The sequence below is a fragment of the Cupressus sempervirens genome, chromosome 2, assembly GCF_028749045.1.
Source record: "Cupressus sempervirens isolate cs-2001-9-10 chromosome 2, ASM2874904v1, whole genome shotgun sequence".
NCBI classification, from domain to species: Eukaryota; Viridiplantae; Streptophyta; class Pinopsida; order Cupressales; family Cupressaceae; genus Cupressus; species Cupressus sempervirens.
The window spans coordinates 337,733,987-337,752,484 of NC_143119.1; the positions used below are offsets into that span (position 1 = coordinate 337,733,987).

Consider the following 18,498-nt stretch of genomic DNA (forward strand, 5'->3'; position numbering starts at 1 on the left):
ATGCCATAAAGGAAGCCAAGAATGTCATGTTCACTAGTGACTCTTGAGATCTTCAAGTTGCAAAAATGAAATCATATCTCTTCTACCATCAAATTCAATTTTGGAGTCTCAAGAGAGGTTGGGACAATGATTTAGTGTTATTGAAGAGCATTTTTGTAGATATATTTAAGTTGATTTAAGTCAAAGGAGTTTATTTGTGCATGTCATCTAAATTTTCATATAAAAATTCCTACCTTTTCCTAATGTCAAAGGGGGAGTGTAAGGAAGTGAAAAAATTATATAGCGATGTACCAATAATAGAGGAAGTATATGCATGCATATGTGGTATTGATTTTGACAATTAATCCTTTTAAACTAAATGTTGTCGTCAATGTCAAAGAGGGGGATTGTTTCCAAGGGAGATTATAGGGGTTCTCAAGTGTTTCCATTGATGGAAACTCAAGTCTATTTACCCATCCACATGGCACCATTTGGTTATATCGAGAGTCAAACTGACAATTTCTTCTAAGTTTGCCAAAGAACAAAGAATATATATTTTCTTTCATCCTTATTCTTAGATCAATATTTTTGTCATGGACCTAAGGGAAGGTTGCTGGATGTTTGGATTATCTTATTTCATAGTTTTGATGTTTGCTAGTAAATTGTGTGTAAGAAGCATGTGTTTCAATTTTTGGTTAAACAGTGAAAACAACATACTTGCGTAGCTTGATCCTAATGTGGATCTAATGGAACGATTTTGGTAATTGTGTTTTGTGATTCAAAATATTTAGCTGACATATGTGATAGTGTGTGATCAATTATTTGGTATGCATTGCTATTTGTATTTGGATTGTAGTGATATCATGTACATATTTGAATTTTTTTTAAGTCTTCATGAGTTGGCATGCATCTGATCTAATTTCTTGTTATCAATATATAAGATTGACATCTTTGATCATTTTGGGATCTATAGTGTGACATGTTGATTTTGTGTAGCTTAATGCACGTAAGATAAGGTTTTTTGGTATAAATTAGAACATGACAATGTAACAAAGAAGTGAGCCATAAAGTGTATGAAATCAATGTAATTAACTTAATCATAATTTTTTTAGCATTAGTATATGTTGTCCATCAGTTCAAATGCTTTGGTAACATTTTAATTGTCTTATAAGCAGTAAGCATATTTCATTTTGAGCAATGAGCTCTAGGAAGTGTGTCTGAATGCATGTGCATTCCCTATTGTAAGACTTCTTTAGAATATTTTTCATCTTGTGGGTTCATCCCCACCGTGGTTTTCTCCCTTAATAAACTTTCCACTTTTAAAAATCTTGGTGTTGTTTTTGTGGTTTCTTATGTGATGTTCTTTCATCTCACTCTTTGTTATATGTGTTTAGAGGTTAAAAGTTAAGGTTAACAAAGTTAAGGTTAACAAAGTTAAGGTTAACAAAGTTAAAGTTTGTAGAACACTGATTCATCCCCCCTCTCAGTGTTCTTTAATTTAAACATTATTTGTGTATGATTGCATATGATATTGTGAACTATGAAGGTATGAATGTGCAAACAACCAACAATTAATTTAAGTTCAAATGTATGAACAATGAATTGTAATCAACATTTTAGAGAATGAACTTCTCTTTAGATGTATCACAATAATTCTTTTGTAGTCATCACTATTACAACTTGCCTTGAAGAAAGTGAAATTTAGTGATAAGTAATCCTTGTATCTCACTCTAAGGTTGTGCACTTCAGTTTGTAACTCTATATAGGAGCAACAAGATCCTCAGCCTATGGGCTAAAGCATTGCAATCAATTTTCATATAATGAGTGATTTTCATCATGGTTTTTACTCGCATTTGTTTTTCCACATAAAAATATTGGTGTCATATGTGTTATTCTTTCAATTCAAGTGATTTCATTCCGGATTTCAACCCATTCAATCCTTACTCATATGGAATCTCTCCTCATGGGCCCATTACTTCTAACAACAATCATGTTTGAATCTCACTTTACACTTTGAATGCACTTATCAATGGAGGGTGTAAGTGCCAATGAAAGTGAAAATTCTCTATCCAACCTCTTCATATATCAAAGTAAAAATTTGTAACTTGTGAATCATAAGTCCTAAGACCTATGATACTTAAACTAATCTTATGGATCTGATTAAATTTATTAATGATGACACATTACCAAAGCGTATCTAGCCAATTTTTCATGTGTAAACATAGATCATTATCATTGTTTCTCCTTTGCGTCCATTGCATCTAGATATGACTACATTGATTTATGTTACTTCTCTATGCGAAATGACGTGTTCTATGATCATTTGTTTATTTTCACTAATTTATCATTTATGCCATGATTCATGGACATCTATGACATTGACATTCTCAGACCCTAAGGCAAAAACTTAATAAAAATAAGAATGATCTTACATGTGCTTTCACAATCATCTTATTGTCTTGGATGATTCCATGATATATTATTTATTTAGGTTTGTGTCACATCAAAGACATTGTGAGCCTCTCCCACATTTTAAATCAACTGCATGTAATGTTACGTATCTATATTTTTCACTATTAGGCTCCTATTACCTTACCTATATAGTGTATGATCATGTTGTACTAATGAGGAAAGTGCATTTGCAAGTGTCTAATGTGTATATGGACGCTTCTAGCCATCAAGGGTCACATCACCCTCCTCATTACACATGTTTGAAGCTACTACCTTCCTTGAAACCATCTTCATCCCACATGTTTGTCACAATTTCACAATACATTCATTTAAAATTATTATTTACATGTTACATGTCTACATAATTAATTGCCATTTACAATTCATGTATTATTTTCCTCTTTCAATTTCTTGGATCTTACAAATGCAATAAACTATAAGAGCATATACTTTGTTGCTAATACATAATGAACACGACATAATAGAGCCTCTTACTCCTTATAATCATATTACCATTTTCTACATAGGCATACTTTTTCTAACATTGTTTTCTTCACTCTCATATGATAGTTGCAAATGGTATTTAATCTCATTTGCTCGCTCTCGTATTAAAAAAGCTACACGTAAAAAATAAATCCTCTATTTTAAATGTTTCTTTGAAGAATGCATAACAAAGGATGAACTTGCGTGATCAAATTCTATGAAGTCCATTGCTATAAAAATTAAACTACAACAATACAAACATTTTTTAATTCTAAAACAAAATATAATCCACAAATATATTTTTTAATATAAAATTATTTAAATTACAAAACAACAAACATATAAGGCTAGAACTATTATTACATTTAATTTGTATATATCACCCTACGTCATATAAATTCTTACTTATCAAATATAAATCAGTTTATATTTAATTAATCTAAATTCAGATTATTATTTTCTGAAGGCTTGTTCCTATCTAGGAACATCAACTGGCCACAACCGAATAGTCATAAATTATTATGAAAACAATTTATGCTTTTGAAGTTTATAATATCTTTATACGGTCAAACCTGCCTCAACAAACTTAACCTTAAATATTCTTTTTTAACTTATTTTAACTCGATTTTTTTTGAATGTGTATCAAGACCACTAAACAACAAAGGCAGTCACGTCTAAGAATATTTTAATATTAAGAAAAACAATTTACTTAATATACACGTAAACATATAGATAGGTCCATTTTAATTCTTATTATCATGTCTAGATTATTATTTCAAACTTTTTTGTGATGATTACAGCTGTATCAATTTTAAAGTTGATTGCAAGGGTGACGATTTTTTTTTCAGATGAGCGAGAAAAGAGGGGATTAATATGTATCGATTTCTAAATATTTCTCCTTAACTATAATAGGATACCTCCATCACCATTCAATGTGGAGGGGACCCTCCCTTCTCTCCCTCTTTAAGGATAAAAGGGGACCTCTCCTCTTTTTATATAGTTTGTCTCAATAAATTTTGGAAAGGTCGTCATGTGATTTCACCTTATTGTACAGTTTCTATTTATTATTTGTCTACATCTTTTTCTTTTCCTTTTTTTATGACAATGCAGATAAGAATTTAATTAAATATATTATTCAATGAAACTGAAAATAAGCCAAATATTATCTAAGAAGCCACCGGCTATTATTTTTCCACCGGCTCTATAAATTATTTATATTGTTCAAAAATGTTAAGCAACAGCTGCTAGTAATAGCAACATAAGACCCTGCCAATAGTACTGAACAATTAACTTCTAAATATTAACTATTTAAATTAAAATTGTAATCTCCTCAAACATAATCTTTATTTGATCATATATCAATTTGACAAATATTATGAGTTGTACCTTAGGTATTGACAAAACACATCAAATAAACAAATCAATTGTATAAAAACTCGCAAACTAATTGATAAAATACCCCTGGATGCACATGTTTCATGTTCAACTCCCACAAAAAATACTGGATTAAAAAAAAAAAAAAACTGCCAATCACACAAAATAATAAAAATCTCTACAATTATTTACTTTAAGGAAAAAATCTAAGCTAAAGTAGTCCATAATCCTTTTCCCCAGTTCCTGTGTGGGCCATGCATTCATTGAGCTCTGAGAGACTTTAGCTTCATATAGCCAAAAGTACTGATAACATTCTTAAATAGGCGTTGTCCATTTATGCTCTACTTTCTTATTCTGATTACATTAATCTGCTCAGCTAACCACCAATTCCACCTAATTACCATCAAAACATCCACGTTTATGGAGGTTTGCCAGCAAGACAAATGCCTCTGTATTTTTCAAACAGATGGTAGAATTGACCGCTTGGATGACAACACTTCAACGAATCTAATTCACATTTTTGTACAGTGAAAAGCAGAAGCATCCAAAGAATCCAGTAATTACCCATCACAATAATGAAAGGCAAAGCATCTATCAGATTTTATCACATGAAAACATCATGATTCTGTGCATTTGCAGCAGACTGAGGAACACAAAAACAGAGGACAGATAAAAGAGAAAGACTAGACTGGAATGATTTCTTCTCACTACAAACCAGTTTCTAAACTAAATAGTAAACTAAAAGTTTGAGACTGTTAGTCTGTCAGATTTTATCACATGAAAACATGATTCTTTGTATTAACAGTAGAGAAAGTGAAAAAAAGGGGACAGATCAAGAGAAAGACTCGACTGGAACGATTTCTTTTCAGTACAAACTAATTTGTAAACTAAATAGTAACCTAGATTTCTGAAAATGTTAATGAAAGACCAGGCATCTGTCAGATTTTATCACATGAAAACATCATGATTTTTTGTATTTACAGTAGAGAAAGGGGGAAAAAATGAGGACAGATCAAGAGAAAGACTCGACTGGAATGATTTCTTCTCAGTACAAACCAATATCTAAGCTAGACAGAATCTAGAATTCTGAGCATGTTAATGAAAAATCTACACGCCATAGATCGGAGATAAGATAACAAAAATGGTATAGAAAGGGCAGTATAACAGAAGAGAACAGAACAATGTAATTAATTAATGATCCGAGACAGAAGATTTAATGTGCAACAGCCATTGGCATGGAGTAGGAGATGGACCTCTGGTGAGGAGTAGCAAGCATGGCGGTGTGGTCGAGGAAATCGTTGAGTGCAACGATGCTCTGCAAAATATGCTTCAAATCCTCCGACCTAGCAAAGCCAATGCTGCCCTGGCGACGAACGGCATAGACATAGAAGGTAATACAACCCTTTCTGAACTTAAATCGCGCCATTTCGCAGCCCGGGAGGGCTCGGATGAGCTTCTTGTTGACCTCCCCGAGCGAGATCTCCAGCGGCCACACGCGCTCCACCATGGATTTCAGCTGCTCCGATTCGAACACGAAAACAACGACCTTGGATTTCTTCGTTCCCAGACCTAGGGTTAACGTCCGCCAGGCATGCTGCGCGAGGATGGAGAAATTCGTCGGAATAAAGGCAGCCGTGGTCGGAAAGGGGTGCGATTCGGCCGCCGTACAGAGCAACCGGCTGAATTCCAGCGGCGTCGCTCGCCGAACTTTGAAGTTCTTGATCATCAGCTGCCCTCCGAAGCGCAAACCCTTGACAGAAACGGTCGGCAGAAAGGCCGGATCCACTCTCTCCTTCTCCTTCTCCATCTGAAAGCTTCACTTGAAATCCCTGATCTCTGCTCCCTGCGCTTCAAGGATTGCCCTAATCGCGCCGACTTCGCCTCCTTGAGAGCTCGGAGCTTGCTCTAATGGCGCCGATGGGGATGAGTGATGAGGGGTGGGGAGTGGAAAAAGAAGGAAAAGAAAAGAAGATCAGAGGATGAGGTGGAGGAATCGGAGAAAGGGGGGAGCAGAATGAGGTGGGAGTTGTAAGGATCTCTGACTGATCAGATCGAGATCGTCAGAAGGATGGAGCCCTTTCCCTTTCTTTTCATTTACTGCTTTGTAGCGCCAAAAATAAAGAGGGGAGAGATATTGGAGGATATAATTGCGACGCTTGGACCGAAAAAGAGAGAAAAAATATAACTATTCGTATAGCTGTACGCGCTCTTTACTCGCTCCACGCGAATCCAGACACAAGGACAAATGTGGTTAGTTAGCCCTCGTCGGTTAGGGGGAACTAGTCACATCCCTGGCTGAGAGGAGGTTAACGTGGGAGGTTAGAGTTTGGATTAAGCGGCTTCTTTATGTTGTATAGTATTGGAGACATCTAGAGTATTAGTAATCAAAGGTGTTTATTAATCATACATTCTTGGTGTATTTGACTTCTTAATTATTAATTTTTTTTAAGTTTGAAAAATGATGATAGGGGAAACAATAGTCAATTATATTTTAGCTTTTATGATTGGTTGATTGTTTCATTTGTACACATTGATTACGTAGCCAACTAAATTGCATTTCATATAGCAAATTTTGAAATTCACTTGGTAAGATACGTATTCTAGTTTGTTGTTTAGATAGTTTCTATGTGCACCACTATTGAGACATTTGTGCACAACTACTAGAAAATTTGTCAACTAAACTGTATATCATATATAACAAGATTTTGAAAATTACAAAGTGTCCACCTTGGTAAGATATGTGTTTTAGTATGTTGTTTAGACATATTCTTTGTGTGCCACTACTGAGATATTTGTGCACAACTACTAGAAAAATTGTTCACGAGTATTGACAAGTTTTGAGTGAAGGGCTCTTGGCGTATCTTTGAGGGGCTATCGAGTGTCATTTTGTAAGGACAACTTTTTGACCCTTTCACACTAGACGATCTCTACATGAAGTTTCTTTAGTACCTAGAAGCTAAGAAAGATTTTTAAAGGTATCAACTCGCATATAAAGACAATCAAATAAAAATTAACGAAATTTGAAGGAGATTTTAGGCTCTACAAGTGTGTGAAGTTAGGGTTCGGGTACTAATGCTCTTCCCCTAATTGCACTTCAAAGTTAGGTCAAGAGTACTGTGGTTAAGTTTATAATATATTTGATTATCTATTTTCTATCATCTATAGACATATAAATAATAATGGTATATAGTATATGGGACCTACCGATTTTGTATCACATTTAAAAGGCATCTAATTGTGCTACATTAGAGAGATAAGTATATGTACATGTTTGTGACTTATGATATATTGAATTACCTACTTTGTATGACATGCAGGCATATAAATGGTTATTGTTTAGAGACATCTAATAATACCACAACATATTAGTATATAAATGGTGTTATTGCTTATAGTACATCCAACAACCTATGTTGTATCCCATGTAAGCATATAAATGGTTAATTGGTATATAAATGGTTATGGCTTATAGTAGATTGGGTTGTCTATCATGCAAAATATATAGACATATAATTAGTTGTGATTCATATTATATTGGACTACCTATTTTGTATCACATTTATAAGACATCTAATTGTGGTACAAGAGATCAATAAATAAATGGCTATGGCTTAAAGTATATCAAACAACCTAACTTGTGTCACTTGTAAGCATATAAATCGCTATTGCTTATAATATATCATACCATATATATTGTATCACATGTAGGCATATAAATAGTCATACTATATAGGAGTCAAATTAAATAGTCTATTGGGCTACCTATTTTGCATCACATTTAGAAATCATGCAATTGTATTAAAAGAGATCAATCACTTGTCGACATACAAATGGTCATATTGAACTATCTATCTTGTATCACATGTAGGTGTATTAGTAGTTATGGTTTATAGTATATCAAACTATCTAGTTGGTATCACATTAAGAAGGCATCTAATTGCACTAGAACATATTGGTATATAAATGGTTAATATCAAGCTTCCTATCTTGCATTACATGTGGGCATCCAAATGGTTATGGTTTATAGTATAGTGGATTACTTATTTTATATATGGAAGGCATCTGATTGTGCTATAACATAATAGTGTATAAATAGTATTATAGATTATAATATCAAACAATCTATATTCTTTACATGTAGAAAACTAAATCATGTCTACCAACACTACATACATACTTTAATTCTTAAAAGATTAAAATTTTTAAATTCTCAATTCACTGTCATTAAACTAATTCAAATAATTCCATACAATATTTCGATTTAAACTCTTATCCATTAATAAAATTAATCAAATATATATTTAAATATTAAATGCAACCAAATATACTATTCCCCTTCTCACTTTACGTCTCCCTATAAGCTTGAAACTAATATCTATTTTTGAAAAATTCAAGAATTTTACTGACCAACTAAATCGTATGAGGTAAATGTGTTTGGCGTAAAGGTTTTTGTAATTAATAAGCATACTTGAATATAATTGGTTTCTGACATACTTGTAATCAGAAACATGTGGTGCCTACAAACTACAAATGGCTATTTTCTATATACTTTAGACGTCTGTAATTGGGTTGCCCTTGTGCTCTAACAACATAAAGGATTTTTCAAGTGTTAGAATGGCTCCATGTAAATTCCATACACCCAAGTTGACGTGGTCAAATAATTCCATACAATATTTTAATTTAAACTTTTATCCATTAATAAAATTAATCAAATATATATTTAAATATTAAATGCAACCAAATATACTATTCCTCTTTTCACTATACATCTCCCTATAAGCTTGAAACTAAAATCTCTTTTTGAACAATTCAAGAATTTTACCAATGGACCAACTAAATCATATGAATTAAATGTGTTTGTCATAAAGGTTTTTGTAGTTAATAAACTTACTTGAATATAATTGATTTATGACATACTTGTACTCAAAAACATGTGTTGCATGCAAATGGCTATTTCCTACATACTTTACACACCTGTAATTGGGTTGCCCTTGCCCTCTAACAATGTAAAGGATTTTTCAAGTGTTAAAATGGCTCCATCAAAAGGGTGAATTCCATACACCCAAGTTGATGTGGTCACATGAGTACGCCCATGACTCAAGCAATGTATGTTGGCCAAGTTGGAGGTGTATGTAGCTAAAGAAATTGTCATGATTAGAGCTTAGTACTAAAAAGGTGAGTCATAATTAGACTTGTGTGTGGGAAATAGATTACACCATCTTTATCTAGATCTTATAAAATAAAGCAATACAATAAATTAAGGGTCATGTTGCTTTTAAAAAAATTAGAATAAACTAAGGGTCATAAGAAGTGTGGATAAAAATAAATGGATTATTTTTCAACATTATTATATTTTTATATTTTGAATAATTATATTATATCATGATGAGTAAATGTATATCGAAAGTAAAAGTTTTTATTACACTGTTATAAGTTGTTGTATCTAGTCTATTAAAGTCATTCATCATTGAAACTTGATCTAATAGTGTCTTTAAGAGTCTAAATTTCCATGGATGTCATAATCAAAGAATAGGCTATCATCTTCACCAATTGAATTGCAATCTTTTGATGATTTTGTTAATTTTGAGTAGTTGACAATTGTTATAAAATATTTTTGACAATTGAGAAATAATTTTTATTATTGAATCAACACTTTAATATTATTGTTATAACTAATACAAAGGTCTTTAGTAGTAGACTTACTTATGGTTTTACTATTATGATTATTTTTATCAATAATATTATGAGTACTTAAAGTATATTGGTATTACTTATATGCTTTTAAAATATTTTTTAATAATTTAATATCATTACCACCAAATAATCTAAATTAAACAACAAGGTCATTAATTTAACTGATCCCTTAGTAATACAATTATTAATAATAAGATTTTGAATTTTAATTAATTTTTTTAAAATCTAGTACACTCTTAGGTATTGTCACACCAAATCTACTCTACACATTTCCGTTGATCACCAGTCACTCATATAAATGTTATAATACTAATTGTACACTTGTCATAATTACACAATTAATCAATCTAACATTTTATCCAACATTAATTAAATAAAGTACTTTTATTTATTCAACTAATTTAACTAATTTGATATATTTTTCTAATATTCCCACCTTAATTAAATAAATCACTTTTAGTTGATTAATTTAATCATTTTCCACATCGACTCATTAATAAAATGAGGAGTCAATATTTTTTTTAATTCATCTAAAATTCTCCACATTGTTAATTGTATAAACATAATAGATTTGGTCAACTAATTAATTAGTTGCACATTCCTCTACCAAATCTTGATTAAAATAATTAGAGGTCAACTTTGTATAAGGTTCCAAAAGGACTTTTTCAATCTCCACCACCCATCACAACTTCCATCAAATCTTTATCCTTCATTCGTCCTCTATAAATGCTCAAATCATGTGTACTAATCACATGATGCCACCCTCATCTTCTCACTCTCATACATGAGAATCAATCTCAGTCCTCCATATGATGCTATCTTATGTGTCATCCATCTATTCAACCATATGAAGAATATTAAAAAATACTATCTTTTATCATTTTGTGCATTCATTTTAGGTCAATATAAGGCATAAAACTTGATAGTAGATAGAATTCATATTTATGATATTTCTTATAATTTTAACCTTGTACTTCTACATTTGTGTTAAGCTTAATTATTTTCAATCTTATCATAAAACCCTTATTTGAATTTTAAATAATGAAATTGATACAATACATAAAACTCAAAAGCTCCAATAAAAGAAACTCAAAAGTAAAGAAATTATATATACAAAAAAGAATCTAGAAAATAAACTCAAAGTGTTATACATTGTATGTGGATGTACTCCAATGATATAGAATAACAATTATATGTGGATGCTCTTTGCATACTATCTATCTATTATTATAGTATATAAGGAGTATTATTTGTACAAATGTCCAAAAGGAGATGCAAGGTAAAAGGAGTTGAGAAAAAATGATCATAGGGAGAAGGAGAGGCAACATGTCTCCTCTTAAGAGATTAGGGATTTTATTTTATTTTTAATTTAGATGGAAAACATATTAAAAAATAAATAAAAGCCCTTTGTTCAATAGTGGGGGATTAAAAATTGAAAAATGTTAAGAGATTACTTAGCCTAATCAATTAATTGAAGAAAAACTTTAAATGATTAGGTGGAAGAAAGAGGAAAAAAACATCGAGAGGGTGTGTATGTTAAATTGCATAAAATATTAAAGATAGACCATTTTTTTAAATTAATTGATTAAGAAAGTATTAGCTAAATATTAGTATCAAATTTGGCAAAAGCCTACACCACAATGGTAAACTGTAAGCCTCTCATTTTAAATTTCTTGGGTTTGATTCTACCCGAGCTTAACACCCAATAATAATTATTTTCAATAAATAATCTAGGCTTCAACCCATTACCTATCAATTTTTTTTTATTAAATTCATCATAAAATGTGAAATTTACTTCTTTTTTTAGTACTATGATTTTTCCTATGTTATCATCTGTTACAATATTCATCTTTCCATCCCTCACTATGAGGCTTATATTTTTGTTTCTATGAATTATATTTTAAGCCACTCTTATTCTATCACCATCAACATCTTTGTCTTTTTTAAATTTTTCTCAACCTCCTCATGATCTATCAACACAATATCTTCATTTGTGAAAAATATCATTCTTGGTTTTGTTTTTCATTTTTTAATCTCTTATCTTGGTAGGAAATCATTTGCATCCTCATCAACTCCTATATCAAATTTGGGATTGTCTATGTCCATTTTCTAAACTTTATGTATTTGTATCTCATTTATGGAGGTGCTCTTGACTCCTACACACTTTCTACTTTCATTCACAAAATGACATTTGTAGTGGTTATTTTCTCCTATTTTCTCTTTTATTTTCTTAACTCATTTTCCTCTTAATTTAATGTGTTTCATTTTCACTTGTGTGGGCTACCTTCACATTCTTCTCCTTCAATGCTCCTTATTCCTAAGTGTTTAAATTGTCTTCTTTCAAGGGGATTTTTTCCATTCCATATGTATCTTTCAACCTTTTTTCTTCAACTTGAATATTTCTTTCCAATATTCCTAAGCTACCTTGGAACTTTCCCAATTCTTCACAAAGATTAATGACATTATCATAAGTTCTTAAAACCCATTTCACCCCTTCAAAACTCATATTTTTCCTATCTATCAATTACCTTAGAGACTCAATCGTTCTTCTCCACTCACATATCCTACTTACAACAAACTCACTTTTTCTTTAACTTCCACTAGGGGACTGAAATGAAGTCACACACTCTATATTCTTTAGATTTGAGGATGGCTTTTCTTTTTTTCACTTTCACCAAAAATATCTTTTAGTTAAACTCTTTAGTCTCACTTGACCAACCTCTTTAATACTAGACAGTGTAGAACAAATATGAGCATCTAATCAAGAGAACCCAATTATTTTAGCCAAACACAGATATTAAATATTCAATAAATAAGTTACAAGTAACTTGACTAGTTTGATTTATTTCATCATAAAATCATTTTACAATTTAAAATTGAAAATAAAAAGATAATATAGGTGAACTAATGAGTTTTCAATGTTCAACTTCTAAAACTTGTACAACTTTATCTTATTTTTCTTGAAATGGAATACAAAAAAGTAGTTTAGAAAAAAAAACTATTGATTTTTTCAGTGCACTAAAAAATCTTTAATTTCCAATATTTATTGTGTCTTCCTTGAAAGAATAAATTTATTCAAGCATCCACTATATGTAGGTGCATGTGCTTCCTTACCCCAATTTGCATTTTTTTTGATTTGGTCTTACTAAGCATCTATTTACATTATGTAACAATAGGAGATGTAATGTGAACCCCTCTCTTGAAAGAACAACAAAGTCACTCTAAAGGTTCTTTGTGGTCATGGTACAATTGTGTGGTTGAACTAAGCTAAAGATAATGTGAATACAAGGAGGCCTTTGTTGGTTCTAAATTTGAAGAAACTGGAAACAAAAAATTGGATAATACTATTTTTTTTGTATTTTTTAATTTTAAGACTAAAAATGCACATGCAATTCACCAATATCAATTAAATTAATTCCAATGATGAATATTAAGTACAACCCTATTTTGTAAAAGAAGTCAAAATATGAAAGTAAGAGGAATATAAGCATCAAACTCACAATTCTTCATTTGATCAACCCAAGTTAGATTAAACATATATTTTTGGGATTTCAAATGAGGAGTTTAGGAATTGAGTCAAGGAATCAAGTGATTCAAATTGTTGGAGGTTCATAGGCATATGCATGACATGCATGATCAAACACAAAAAAAGGTATTTGATAACAAGAGAAGTATGGATTCTGAAGACAGGGACCCACATGATGGGAGGGACTCCATTGAGCTAGAAGGGGTTGTTGGGCCATGTGACATGAGGTATGTTGTGGGCCTTGGATTGTACTCTAGCTAAGAAACAACCTTGGTCCTTCCTCTTTGGCATCAAACCTAATATAGAGTCAATGTCTCCTCAAGTTAATAACATTTTAGATCCAACTTTTGGAAGGTATGCTATCTTTGTACTAGATCTAGTGATTGACTATAATATCTCCCTTATGTCCCTTTCATTGGTGGAAAATTTCATGGGTCGTAAACCCAATATTTATCATTTTAGAGAAATAAATGACATTGAAGGGGCAAGTTGAGATTATAGCCTATTGGAATTATTGTAAAATATTATTTGGATTGTTGCATTCTATGTGCTAACATTGATGTTTTATCATTGATGCCAACATATCTCTTATTCTTGATAATGCTCTTAGTTTTATCAATGGAGAGATTGGATTGGTATGTTTTTTGTATTAAGAGTCAAGTGTTGTATAGTTATAGATGGGTATACACTTAAAAAGTGTCATGGTAATTTATTAGATATTTTAATATTTAATTAATGTCATTCTTCTATTAATGTTGTTAAATTACTTAATTTAATAGGTTAATTCAATTATATATATATAAATTATTTTTTCTTTTAATAGCTTTAATAAATTATTTAATTTATTATGCAAGAGCCTACAACACAATGATAGATTGTGAGCCTCTCATATGAGAAGGTCATAGGTTCAAGTCAACTCAAGCTCAATACATAATAATAATTAATTTTAACAAAAAATAATAAATAAATAAGTAATACTCAATTCTTCGACTCATTACCAATAATTTAAAATAAAATAAAAATTAATTTATTATGTTAATTCACCTATATTATTAACACACTCACCTAAGTGACTAAGTCTCCTATTCCACCTATCTAGTCCATGTCAAATGACACCTCACCTTTGCACAAATAATTAATTTTAATTAGTTATTGTTTAACTCTATGTGTCAACACCCACATGTCCTATTTTTATGGAGTCAAAAAAGGGCATGTGTCTTCAAAGAGTGAGTCATAGGTACAATTTCCCTCACATGACTTGGTCTTTGGGACACATGTCTCTAGGTGACAAACTCCTTGCCACCTTCCCTATTATATTGGGGTTGGTCAAGCCACCTCATAAGGTCAAAGATGATTAATGGGACACTTTCCCAAGAGTCCTCTTTGAAAGAAGGGTCTGTTGACAATTGGCTATATGTAATGATGTAATTATTATCATTAATGGCAACACATGATGAACATGTTGTAGAAAACCTCAAAAATAAAGATACTTAGCTTTTGGTACTTCGAAAATTGTTTAAGTATGAAACTAGTTTACAACAGTGTATTGTTTTGATGTATAACTTGTTTATATGATGTTATATATGAGACAGAGGTTAGATGGAAACAATATACATATTGATGATGATGTGTATAACCTTGGACATTAATACAGACAGTATGGAAAATAGATATTCATGATTTACCAGTGAATTGAATAGCAGAATTAAAGATAAAGGAATTATTTTGTTTACAAAATAATTACTTGACCAATTAGGGTCGATATCCTAGATGTTTACTCTAAGTTGGAAAAGTATATTGTGGTCCTAGCTGACCCAACAACAATTTGTGTAAAGGCATGGTATTTATGCAAAGACATCTTGTGAAGTCATTTGGAAAGTGATATGTGAATTATGTGATTGAATGTGAAGTAATGTTATATACCAATGCAAAGTTTTGTATCATATGCAAAAGTGATCTTGTGATCTAAGATTGAGCTGAGGTCAGAGATTAGCTGGAAAGAAGGTACAACATCTATATACTTAAGGATTAATTACTTGGTTGGGCAGTGAGTTCTTCTTGTAATTGGATGTGCATGTTTGGGCAGTGAGTTCTTCTTGCATCCATTATACTACAACTCCTAATAGGGTTGGAATCTCCTAATAGGGATTCAAAGTCTCCTAACATGGACTTCTATGTATTGAATCCTTTTATAGACTCCTAATAGGGTCCATCCTCTAACAAGGAACATTTATATTAGTACATCATCTAGTGGGTATCATCACCACTAGGGTTTTCCCTTGGCCAAGGTTTCCCTAGTTAACAAACTATGGTGTTATGAGTTCTCTTTATGCATGGTTATTATGACTATTCAACATTACTTGTTTACTTTCTTATGCATGGTTCAAAGTAATAAATAATATCTAGTTGGCAATTTTTTTTATAGAATATTGATTCACCTCCCCTCTTAGTATTCCCTATTTCTAACAATTGGTATCAGAGCACAATTGCTTAAAAGAGGTTTAATAGCTTGAGTAAGATCACTATGGATAAGGAACAACTGATAAAGAACCTTGAAGAAGCACTTGAAAAAAATGATCTCCTTATTGAAGAAAGAGATAAGATGAAGGATATATATGAAGACTCCAAAGTATACATTGGACAATTGAAGGACAAGATTGGACATCTTAAATCCAAGCCCAAATCTACTGAATCTAAAACTGGTGATGATGAATATTCAAAACTGAAAACATAGTACAAGATCTTGAAGCATGAATTGAAGATTACCTCTCTAAAGTTGAGTTTGAATAACGATCCTAGAAAAGTTGAATCTAATTTGAAGACTAAAAATTCAAATCTTAGAGTGAATCTAGTGAAGAAGACATTTGAATTTGAAACATCAAAAGAAGATCATGAAGAACTTCATAAGTACAACACTATTGTGAAAGGTGAACTAACTCAATGGAAGCAACAACTTGAAAAGCTTTATACTAGTAGAGAAAAGCTTCATGAATCAATGTCAACACAGAGACCTACCTATGATAAGGTTAGTCTTGGTTACCTATTCAATATGCTTGCAAACAAACCTAAAAATAGATCATATCTAAAAGAGAAAGAGAAATCTAATGATAAGATTGAATCCAGTCAATCTTTTGATAAATCCAAAGAAGTTGGACAAGAGAAGGAAACTAAGAAATTGGATGAGCCTAAGCAAGTGAAATCTCCTAAGGATACCAGGTATGAATTTTGAGGTAAGTGTTTTTTTATGTAATGAGATTGGTCATATGAAAAGAGATTGTACAAATAAGTCATTTAATCATGTTCCAAAATTTTAGTATTAATTTTCATGGTATTGGTCATAATACAATTGATTTTAAGACACCTAAATATGATAATGATAGAAGAAATAGTAGAATGTTTGGAAATACTAATCCTACAAATAGAAGAAGATCTAATAGAAGGACATCAAGAGAAAGAAGATCTTATGAAGAAAGAAAGCATATCTTGTGTTATAAGTGTAACAACTTTGGACACGTAGACCGGAATCTTCAACCACCTATTGATCAACAAAATCCTAGAAGCAGAAACTTGGTATGACAGTTATGCAACAACTTTAGACATACAGAAAAGTACTATAGAATGGATAGAAGGAACAATGGAAGGAACTTCAGAAATGATAGAAGGAATCATGAAAGAAACTTCAAAAATAAAAGCAACAATTGAAGAAACTTCAAAAATGATAGAAGAAATGATGAGAGTAACTCTAAAACTAAGAAAGCCAGTGAAGATCAAACAAATGTAGTTAGTGAACTTCAAGAAGAACTTAATGAGGCATTTGTAAAGGGATTTGATATTTTAGAGGAAAAGTTAGATTATGTTGAGATAGGAAAATTGAAGTCAACAATCGAGTTTGATGCAACCAATTTGAATTAATCTTGTTTACAACACCAGAATCTAAAACTTCATTTAGAGATCGAGCTATGAGTAGCAAGGTTGAGAGAAGATGTATCTTGATGATTTTGGATTGTAGCTAATCTCACTTGCAATTTAGAGCTTAATGAAACAAGTTATGAAGGAAATGAGAGCTACTATTACAACAAAGAAAGTTCATTATGTGCTAGAAGATGAAATCTATGTTTCTACAACAAATTTTGTGGAGCATTATCATGATGAAAGGAAGCTATGGTGAACCTCAGATAGCATTTGAAGATCAGACATAAAATCTTGAGCAGATATTTAATTTCAAAATGAAATTAACAACTTTTTTGATTTGGAAAAATATGCAATTAATGCAAGTTCTAGCTGAATAAATAAAGTATGAACTTGATTATTTCCATATTGTGATAATCTCAGAAGCTTAGAACACCCAAAATAAAATTGGCAAAACCCTACTTTGAAAAAGGTATTTTATCATTTTTTGCATAGAAATTCTTCAACAAAATTCTATTTGGTGTAATCATGGATATGTCTGTAGTAGTTCACAATGTTGAGAGACCCAAATTAAAGGTTTCTCCTGTAAAAACCCTAGAGGAAAACCCTAATTCAACTTGATCAATTACTCTAGACAATGTAGTTTACTTGGAAGATGTAGGAAGCTACTTGTGTAGTAAGTTTGAAACTATTAGAAGTGAGTTTATGAACATGGATATATAAATTGTTTTCAATCATGATATGACTATTAAGCTTAGATATGAGCATTTAAAGGATTTAGACAGTCAGATATCACTTTTAACATGAACTTGATACTAAAGAGTGGACTTGAATTATATTAAGTAGAATTCATAATGGAAATATTTGGATGGGAGAAGATGTAGTTGACATCTCTGTTGGCCGTATTCTTGAGGTCATTAGTCTTAGCAAACAAGGCAGTGTACGAATTGGCGAGAAACTAGTTAAGAAAAAGGTTGAAAGTTATACTAAGGGAGTTTATAATGGTAAGGCAATGGTGATTAGGACCATTAGACAACATGATGTGAGATTCTTGAGAAAAATCATTGCATATTCTATTTGTG

At 31.4% G+C, this 18,498-nt stretch overlaps 1 protein-coding gene across 1 annotated transcript; it reads right to left on the reverse strand.

The window, feature by feature from the left end:
- Window positions 1-5,230: 5,230 nt before the first annotated feature.
- LOC149572508 (uncharacterized) lies at window positions 5,231-6,465 on the reverse strand. The gene has a single exon (XM_089813635.1). It carries the CDS (start codon window positions 6,092-6,094, stop codon window positions 5,501-5,503), a length of 594 nt encoding a protein of 197 aa, XP_089669761.1. The 5' UTR covers window positions 6,095-6,465; the 3' UTR covers window positions 5,231-5,500.
- Window positions 6,466-18,498: the final 12,033 nt, after the last annotated feature.

What these genes read in the sequence shown, in the direction of transcription:
- LOC149572508 (XM_089813635.1), bottom strand. Translation starts at nt 6,094, where the DNA reads ATGGAGAAGGAGAAGGAGAGAGTGGATCCGGCCTTTCTGCCGACCGTT.